The 10,564-nt window shown below is 37.2% G+C and overlaps 1 protein-coding gene across 5 annotated transcripts in view; it reads right to left on the bottom strand.

Annotated features, from left to right (window-relative positions):
• The window catches only part of Ntrk2 (neurotrophic receptor tyrosine kinase 2), a 369,930-nt gene that overhangs the window by 327,454 nt on the left and 31,912 nt on the right, over positions 1 to 10,564 (bottom strand). For all 5 annotated transcript variants that reach the window (XM_048800437.1, XM_015506092.2, XM_048800438.1 and 2 more), the window contains 4 exons: positions 10,320 to 10,394; positions 10,134 to 10,205; positions 5,292 to 5,360; positions 1,819 to 1,973 (listed from right to left, as the gene is read on the bottom strand). In XM_048800437.1, coding sequence (XP_048656394.1) covers positions 1,819 to 1,973; positions 5,292 to 5,360; positions 10,134 to 10,205; positions 10,320 to 10,394 — 371 coding nt within the window. The remainder of the gene's footprint in view (positions 1 to 1,818; positions 1,974 to 5,291; positions 5,361 to 10,133; positions 10,206 to 10,319; positions 10,395 to 10,564) is intronic.

Here is a 10,564-nt window from a genome sequence, read left to right as displayed (position 1 = left end):
GAGGGGAGGGGAGGGGGGATAGTAGAGGATAGGAAAGGCAGCAGAACACAACAGACACTAGTATGGCAATATGTAAATCAATGGATGTGTAACTGATGTGTTTCTGCAATCTGTATTTGGGGTAAAAATGGGAGCTCATAACCCACTTGAATCAAAGTGTGAAATATGATATATCAAGAATTATGTAATGTTTTGAACAGCCAACAATAAAAAATTAAAAAAAATAAAAATAAAAATAAAAATCTCACTCTCATGCATAAAATCCATGGAGAAATTTTTAGGAAAAAGAAATTTTAAAAGTATAGAAAACTGACAAATTGATTAATACTAATGGGTTCATGCCCTACATTTCTTCTACCCAAATCACAATGGTCCAACATGACACACACGGTGTGGTGTGCCACGGGCATGCTAGTAAGACAACATGGCCAAAAATTAAAATTGAAAAAGAGAATTGTTTTCAGGCAAGGACAAAGCAGACATCTATTAAGAGTCAGCTTGAGAAATCAGAGCAGGAGTCAGATGCTTTCTCTCTTTTCCTCTCAGTGGTTGCTGGACCAGAGTGGTCACAACAGCCATGGGGAATTGGAGGCCAGCCAAAGGCCAGGTGACTCAACACTGAACTTCTTGTCCCTCTAGGCAATTTCTCTCAGTGGTTCAAATTTGTACCAGAACATAGAACAGTTACTTTCTTATCAATCAGGAAAAGAAATATATTAAAAATTGTTTTTTTTTAAAGTGATGACTAGCAAAGAAAACTGAGGAAATGTGGCAAGAGAACCAAGATTGATTTCCATTATGAAATCAAAGGGCTCTATTTGTGATAGAAAAATCTGTGGGAATGGTAGCACAGTCTTCTAACATCCTCCAAGGTAAGAAACAAACACTTTTGTTTATTTTCATTATGTTTCATTTAGAGTAAGTTAGCAGTTATATTTTTCTTAAATAAAAAAATGGATCTCAAACAGGGTCCAAAAACCAAGAATAGGGTGTCTGTGGCTAAAACACAGGTTCCTGTGGACAAGAACCAGGTGTACCTGGCTTTCTGCTGTGCTACCAGCAGGTAGGCCAGCTGAGACATAATGGTGAACTTGTTGACTGGTTGACTGGTTAAGATAAAAATGAAAGATTAACATGCCTGTGTGGGCATTGTAGAGGTATGTCGCAGAACAGCAAAATCCTCACCAGAACACTTTGATTTTCCTTCCTTGTAACACACCAGCTCTCACATAGAGCTGTGATTTTGCCATACGGTGCCCTTTTAAATTCTGGAGATAAAAATGCTGAGGGAAAGAGTGGGGACAACAGTAAAGCGGTATATCCTGAACCCAGACATAGGGACAAGCAGGTGAAAGGGCAGACGTAGGGTGCCGCATCAAGAGACACAGACATCTGGCAGGAAGACAAGTTTAAAGGAATATACTGGATTGAATTGCACTGCTTGTACTTCCAGGACATTTCATCATCCTGAGATCCTGCCCTCTACAAGGCCTGGGTGCTAATCAAGTGTATATGTGACTATTGAACCGATGGACAGACAAACAAATGAACAAACAATGGAATAAACAGTATGCTTTTTTTCTCTATGCACTTTAAAGTCAACCATTCAGAATTGATATTCCACTTGCAAAAGAATATTCAGTAAAGTTGCTCCCAAATGACTTCACACCGCACACAAATGTTGTCTGATTCACCGGAGACATCAACAGCACAGTATATAAAATCTGGATAGTGGTAATCCTCCCAGACTCTTTACCACACCAAGGCAATTAGAATAATTAATAGCAACTAGAACTCATTGATTTAAAAAGAAATTACCACAATTGGGTATCTGCAGGTTTGCCAGGGGAATATTCTTGCTGCTTTCATTTAGGCAGTACAAGTCCTGAGTTTCTGGACTGGATTTAGTCTCTTGAAGAGTCTTGATCCACATAATGTCACAGGAGCACGTAAATGGATTGCCCACCAGGATCCTACATGGAATAAAAATGAAACCCAATCAGGCTTCTTTTTTAGTTTTAGCTACACTAGTGTTTATGAAATGCTACAACATTATGAATTCTTTCTAGCCAGCAACATTTGGAATTCATACCCACTTTCATAACATGACAATACTTATTATTCATTCATTTATCTAATAATTACTGAGCCGCTATTATTGTGAACATTATAGAGGCTAAAGAATGCAAGGCAATGCTAAACCTTGCAGGATAATGGGAAAACAAGATAAGGACAGAAATAGCTATAACAAACTATAGAAAAGAATGTCTCATAACAGGGAAAACATGGCACCATAATAAATTGATCATGGCTATTCTCTAATTATTAAGAGTGTAAGTGAAGATGCAAAAAATAAGTTTTCAGGAACACTAATATACTTATGTCTAACCAGACTAGAGACTAAAATGTTGTCATTTGCCAAACTCAAACTTCACCAGAGAGCAGCATAATTTTATCACAATTTTAAATGAGATTATAAGTAAAAATCTAAGACAAAGGTATAGCTCTCTTAGCTTTCTGCACGATGTAACCAAGGTCCATTTCATTCATCAAAGAAAGTTAAGAGATAAAAATTGGAAGGAAGCTCTAGACATCTTTCATAAACACACACACACAAACACACACACACACACACACACTCACACACACACCAAGCTCAGGATTTCTAAGGGCCAGGGAACTGAGCTCCAGATAAAGCTTCTTAGCCTACTGTGGGAGGGTCTGCAAAGAAAATCATCAGTGTTTAGACCTCAGCCATGCTGTCTGGACTCCTGTAGCCTACAAGGGGTGAAGAAGGAAGTGGTCAAGAGGAAAATAAAAACCACAGGAAAAAAAATCTTTAAATGCTTATTTATAATACTCAGTGGCCTATTTAAGATGAATTCCATTTATGGTAATGAGCCTTTAAATGAAGCCATTTAAAATCGTTACATAGACTCTGCCTGGCATTAACCACAATACTTAAGATTTCCGTGAGGACAGGACCTGGGCTTTGCAACATCATTTACTCCTGTGGTTTTTCTGGTTGGGTTCTAAGAATCTCAGGGATCCCTGGAGAGTTTTCTGGGAGTTTCTTTGGGGGAAATGTGGTCATGGTAGACTGGCTTAATTTGTGTCTGCCTCATCGCTTCCAAGTATCCCTCAAACACCAAAACAGGATTTGACACTATAAGATACAGAATAAAATGCAGAAGAGACCCACAATCAGTTTAAACCCCAGTAATCCAAGATGTTTCCTAGAGTTCTGGGTAGATGAAAAACTAAAGTCTTTCTAAAAAGAGGGTGTAATTAAATCAGCAGAAGGGATAAAGAAGTGAAGGGATGCTTTAATTATAAATAGAGCGATGTTCATATGACCACACAACACTGGCAGACGGCCGGCTCCTTCCTCCAGCTCGCTGTGCAAATTCCTTTCACAATGATTTTTACAGCATGTTACACTGATCTGTTTAGGTTTCTATCTCTCCCCCTGGAGAACAGAATGCTTAACACAGAAACTTTTCTCCTTGTAGCCCCATGGCCTCGTCATTCTGATATGTAACAGGTACATAGTGAACACTTGTTGAATGAATTGATTAAATGTGCTGTAGGGAGAATATTGAGACATGAATTTGAAACCAAAACACTACTTTTTAATCCACTCACAAAATTTTATGTAGTAGTACTCAAAATTTTTACACCGAGTGCTTTACCCTACTAGATCTTATATTCTCCTTTCATTTGCATGTCTAGACGTCTTTCATAAACACACACACACACACACACACACACACAAATATACCATGTTCTCACAAGCATGTGGAAGCTAAAGAAGTTAACCTCAAGTGCTCGGGAGTGATATTGGCAAAATCGTATTGTTATATTTTATGCATATACTAATATGTAACAATAAAACCCACCATTATGTTTAAACTATAATGCACCAATAAAAAATGTAGAAAAGAAAAAAAAAGTGATCTTACAGAAGTAGTGTATAGAATAGTGGTTACCAGAGGCTGGGGAGGATAGTAGGGAGGGGTAATAGAGACAGATTGGTAACTGGATACAAAACTAAAGCTAGATGGAAGGAATAAGTTTACTGTTCTATAGCACAGTAGGTAGATTACAGTCAACAATATTTCATTCATGTTTCATGAATGAAACATATCATCCATGTTTCAATACAGCTACAAGAAAATATTTTGAATGCTCCTAACACAAAGGATTGATAAATGTTTGAAATGATGGATGTGCTTATTACCCTGATCATTACATATTGTATACATGTATCAATACATAATTTGTACCCTAGAAATATGTACAATTATTATGTGTCAATTAAAGATATCTTCAAAAACGAAACATTAGGGCTTCAACTCCCTGAATTCAATTTATTCCAAATAATTGTCAATTGCCAAGATTTTTGCCATGTAGCCCCCATTCCTATCTATCAACACTGTCTCTTCTCTAGTGGCATCTTCCAATCTGCACAAATTCCTCATGAGTAGGGATGGTTTCTCATAAAAATATTTCATGTTTCAGGCAATGCATAGTTTAAGCAAAAGCCACTTCCGATGCTTCAAAGGCCTTGCTTGTCCTTCCAGGCCCACATGTGCCACACAAAACCTGCGCCTCAGGGCTCTTTGGAGCATCTAACACAGAGGAATGGCAACAGTTCACAGTTGCTTCACAGTGATAACACCAAGCATTGAGCATACTTGAAATGCTGGTCGTTAGTCATCAACACATTTAAATGTTTCTCCTATCATTTTACAGCAGAAGAAATTGGGACATGAGGATAAATACTGAATGCAGTGTCAGACCTAGAAGCAAATCTCACAATGACAGGTGGGAAGGGAGGACATCTCCTCCTCCAACATTCCCTACACCTGAGCTGGCCCTGAAGGACAGAAGCTGAGAGAGTTTTGCCCACTGTCATTTCCTCTTTGATGAGGGTGCTTTATTTTAGGGCCTGCCTGTAACAAGAACCAAAAATGCTCTGAGATAAAAACAGCCATTTAATGCAAATCCTCCTGTTTTTTTTTTTTTTCCATTCTTTCCTATATTAGACAGTATTTTGGAAAAATAACCTTCAAGCTCTTCATAAATGATACATTACTATTAAGATTTTTATTTTTTAATTATAAATCATGTTTTCAGAAGGATAAAAGAACAAGAAGCCAAAACTCAAGAAATAATTTTTCAAGTCTTTTGATATAAATTTAGTCTTGCAATCTTGCTCTCTTAAAAAAATACTTAATTATCCCTTTCTTTGAAAAATTTCCCCCAAATGCCACACACTCATTACTTACAGCTCAGACAAGTCAAGGTGACGGAAATGTTTCCTAGACAAACTCGTCAGTTTATTTCGGGTAAAATTGCTGAAAGGAATCAAAAACATTAAATGTGAGTTTAAAATGCTACATCTTAGGAACAATGTAGTCAAGTAGAGATTTTGTTTTCAAAATATAATTTTATTTGATCTTAGTACATGTCTTACTTAGATCCAATCATCTCTCTCTCTCTCTTAGAGTGATAGCTCTGTTTTTACCCTGCTCCTCCTACAGTTCCTGTTTACTGGGAAGAAGAAGAGTATATATTTTCTGTTTCCAATATCTTTCTTTTTTCTTTTTTTACACAAAAGCTTATTTTTCATATTTTTATTCAGAAAATAAGTTATATACCTTGTAGAGAGCCTGACCTCTTGAGCAATTAATAGGAAGATATGTAAAATAAAATAAGATTTAAAACTACCAGCTCACTAGGGGGAAAAGATACTTTAAAACTAAAGAGTATCATGAATATTTTGAAGTTACATGACACACAAAGCTCTGAATCCGTGCTTAATGAAATTTCAGATGACTTTAGGAAAAGAACACACATTCTGATTGATAAATTCTGCTGGGACTTTTTATATATGACTGAGACAAGTGAATAAATCCATAATGAGAACAATGAAAAATCAAAAAATAAAGAATACATCAGATTTCATCTTGAACTAATCCAGCAACATAACCAACATGAGATCTGGACCAAACAGACAATGAAAGATGGTATATCTATGGTTAAAAAAAGAATAATGAATTTCTTGGCATGTTCCAAATATGTCATTTTATTCAGTGGATGGGAGTTTCCAATAATCAGTGCCATGAGACCGTGGAGTCAATTTCCCAGACATAATCCTGGCAACTGGTTCACTCTGTAAAAATCTATTTATTGCTAGAAGTTATGTAAAGTGTGTCCAATTCTTGGGCCTCGAGACATATGTTTAATAAGTGATATAAATGTAAACAAGCATCAACTTTTATTTAAAAAAAAAAAAGCAGCCAAGACCTGGACCAACCAGAAGAAATCATAAGGCTTTTAAAGTCTTCTTCCTACTGAGGAAAGCAAGGGTTGGGCTGAGCATCAGATAAAATGTAAGATCTGAGGGTGACTGTAGTCCTGGCCCCTTACCTGAGGCCAGTCTGTTGTGTCAGCCTGATGAAATCATGGGGTGGAAGTGTCCTGGTGTGTCTGACCGGCCCTCTTTAGAGAGGGATTAAAGCCCAGGTGGTAATGCATGAGCTACAGCTAGTTGGTTAATGAATAAAGAACATGCCTCGTTAGTGGCTCATAATTCAAGTCTGTGTATGTCCATTCCTTGTAGAATTCTCTTTAAGATCTCTACCCATCCAAACCCCTACCTACTCAGGACACCCTCCTTCCTTCTACACTTGCATCTTCTCTCTTCACACTGAGTGTAAAGTGCTCACCCACATGAAGTTGTAAAATGTGCCCACATAAATCTTTTCTTTTCGGAGCATGAATTAAGAATGGGTTTCACTGAAAAGTCAATCCTCCTGTCTTTCCCACAGTCTATAAGGCACAAACACTTTTATCTGAGAGGGAAAAAAAATCACCAAAACGCCCCGCTCTTTCCATCCAAAAAAAAAAAAAAAAAAAAAAAAAAAGTTATACAAGGTTCTCTCTGTCAGCTAGTAAACCTCCCGCANGGGGGATAGTAGAGGATAGGAAAGGCAGCAGAACACAACAGACACTAGTATGGCAATATGTAAATCAATGGATGTGTAACTGATGTGTTTCTGCAATCTGTATTTGGGGTAAAAATGGGAGCTCATAACCCACTTGAATCAAAGTGTGAAATATGATATATCAAGAATTATGTAATGTTTTGAACAGCCAACAATAAAAAATTAAAAAAAATAAAAATAAAAATAAAAATCTCACTCTCATGCATAAAATCCATGGAGAAATTTTTAGGAAAAAGAAATTTTAAAAGTATAGAAAACTGACAAATTGATTAATACTAATGGGTTCATGCCCTACATTTCTTCTACCCAAATCACAATGGTCCAACATGACACACACGGTGTGGTGTGCCACGGGCATGCTAGTAAGACAACATGGCCAAAAATTAAAATTGAAAAAGAGAAAAAAATTATACAGGTTCTCTCTGTCAGCTAGTAAACCTCCCGCACTGGAAGCAGATGCCTGTGTCAGGCTGCCAGCAGCACAGTGCAGAGCCGGGTTACGGGCCAAAGAACAAGATGAGTTTTATGAACCATACTTATTATTGGGGCCAAAAGCCAAAAAAGTGGAAGAAGGAAAGAAAAAAAAAAATCAACAATCCTCTTACTGTTTGATTATAGAACTTTGCTAAGGAGCTAATTAGCACCTCTGCAAAGCCCCTTGGAAAATACAAATACTAGCTTTTCTCACAGTCCTTGGATTGATTCTTAGGGGCTAGGCAGGAATGAAAGGCGCCAAGAAATACGCTCAGTGACCAGTAACTGGGGCTCTGAACAGTCACCACATGATGCTAGAATGGCCAGGGAAGGGAGCAAAGTGGTGAAAGCAAAGAAGAAAATCCAACTGGAATTTTCCTAAAACCCAAAGTGAAATAGACTGGTCTTGTACACATTTTTATATTGTCAGGGAGACTCAGAGAAATAATCAGTATATTCCACAAATAGAGAAACAACTTTTAACGCACATTTCTTCATTAGCTCCTTGCACCCCACTGTGTTGACAACTGAGGTAAGAGAGTAATTTAAATCAAGGGAAGAGCTGGTTCCAGAGTCTTCAGTCATAAGCAGAGTTTGGGACTCAGGTCCAGAAAGGCAGACACCTGACCTGATTCCTCCCTCCTCAAAAGCAAACAAACGTCTATATTTAATTTCATAGTTTGGTGAATAAGATCTTCTTTCATGGTGTGAATATATGAAGCTTACTGACATCTGATCACTTCTTCATAATTGCCCAAAAACCTGCCTAATCTCACTCCATCTTGCTACTTGACCATAACTACAAATATCAGTAGAGCATTTGCACTTGGCTTCTCAACTGTCGTAAGTAAACTATATGAAACACATACATGTTTTTAGTTTTCTATTTTCAAATGATACTACTATAAGCTGTACCTAGAACATTTTTAAAATTATTCTACTATATATCAACATAAAAACAATACACAAGGTCTATTAATAAACTGCAATTAACCAGAGCCCACTGCTCAATCACAACATTAGGTGGTGTGATAAAACAGCCAGTAAAATGTGATTGTTGAGTAATTTGGGTCTAAGGTCAGCTGTAATGAAAATACCAGAACTTAACCACTGAGGTCATTAATTACATTAAAGTGATTGCATTAGAGCATTTTGCCTTTTTCTTCTATCCAACTTCTCTCTTGTTTATGCTACCAAGGCCTACGCAGACATCAGATTTGTACAAGCAAACTGACTAGAGACGAAGCCAAAAAACATTTAAATGAAATGTGTTAATAAAGTTCCTTAGAGTTCTATTATGTTTGTGCAGAATGTTTTATATCTTAACTGCCCAGACTATTTTTTAAAGTGACTTCACCATTATTACCACCTATAAAAAAGGAAATCATGATATTGGCTTTACGAAATTAAGATTTTCCCATGATATCAACAAATCTCCATAGAGTATCCAAGCAATCTGCTCTGAGAGAATTTCTTTTATAACTGGCATGGAAATAAGTCAGGGAACTGTTCTTCCCAAGAATAGAAAGAGGACAAATGTTATGAGAAGAGCTGATTCTCTAATTACATGGATGGCACAAATTTTATTTTCTGTACTTTTTTATTATAAGAACATGGAGAAGGGTTAGCCCTCAAGTCATAATTCTGCCACCCGGGCAAGTCCTAGAACCTCCTCAGACTGATCAGGCCTGTGAAATGGAAATTTCTAAAAATCTTCCCTATGAATTCTCAAAAAAAAAAAAATCAAGTGAGATAACATGGGTAAGAACTCTACAGACACAATGTAGACTCTGAGACATATAAAGTATCACTGTACAGGGGACTTGGTCTGCAAAACAAAACCAGTGAATGCACACAGCAATCTGCTGGTAGAAGCTCCCTCTGGAAACTCAGGAAATAGGGATACCAATCTGAACTTAGTTATGCATAGACATTCTCTACTTGAGTGACCATTTAATGAAAAAATTTCTCAGGAAGGCCACATCTTATTACCTTAAATGCTACCTAGAAGATTTTGGAGCAAACAATATTAATAACTGATTTTCCATAGTTCCATTTGACCTCAGTTGACAAGGCACCCATGATTCAGGGGAAAACATTTCCTACAGTTAATAAATGTCTGAATCTTTTGCACATCCCAGGATTGATTTTTTTTCCTCCACTTGTATCAATCCACAATAGACAGTATTGAGAAAATGAAGGTTCAAAAGAAGACCTATTATTGGAGTGGGGGAAGCATTAGTAATTTTTAGTTCCCTAAAAAAGGCCAAAGCCACGTCAGCTTCTTTCAGTTCCACCAGTTTGATGTCTTCCAGGGAGCATGTCTTGATTCCAGGGAAAATAATCAAGGACTCTGTACAAGGACATAGTTTTCACATCAGACTCCTTGCTGTTGGCCTATTACTCTGTCCAAGATGGAAATGGCCCAGGAATTCATGAAAGGGAATAAACAGGCTGTTCTAAGTACCCCTCTGAAGCCATTCAGAAATCAAACAAACTCAAAGCTAATGTTTCTAAGCTATTATCACAGCTACACTAACTTTTGAAAAAAGGAGGTGTAAGGTTGGAAAAGAAGGAAAATAAACAGAAGGGTAAAATACTGAATAAATTGGGTCCTGGGAAGCAAAAGAATCAATATCTACTTACATGTGCTGCAGGTTGCTGTTCTTCAGAAATGCTTTATAAGCCACAAATTTTAATCCAGAATCCACAATTGTCCTATGAAAACACATAATTTCAGGAATATTAGAACTAACCAGCAAACTCCTTGCTTACCACAGTGGAGTACAAGAAAAATCTATGAGATAATGTATGCAAGTCCTGAGTACTCACAGATTTTTTAGTCCCACGTAAGCTTCAACATCATCTTCATTGATGATTTCTAACCTTTTCTGATTTGCAATAAAACTGCAACAAAGTGGAGAGGGAATACCATTGAGTCAGAATGCAGAAAATAACAAGAAAGGATATATAACTTTCATCCAACCTCACCAAGGTGCACAAGGTGATGTCTCTGTACCTACTCTAGCACTACACACACACACACACACACACACACACACACACACACACACCCA

The sequence above is a fragment of the Marmota marmota genome, unplaced genomic scaffold (assembly GCF_001458135.2).
Source record: "Marmota marmota marmota unplaced genomic scaffold, marMar, whole genome shotgun sequence".
Taxonomy (NCBI): Eukaryota; Metazoa; Chordata; class Mammalia; order Rodentia; family Sciuridae; genus Marmota; species Marmota marmota.
The sequence above is the reverse complement of the archived record's forward strand: the minus strand, read 5'-3'. Positions and strand labels throughout refer to the sequence as shown.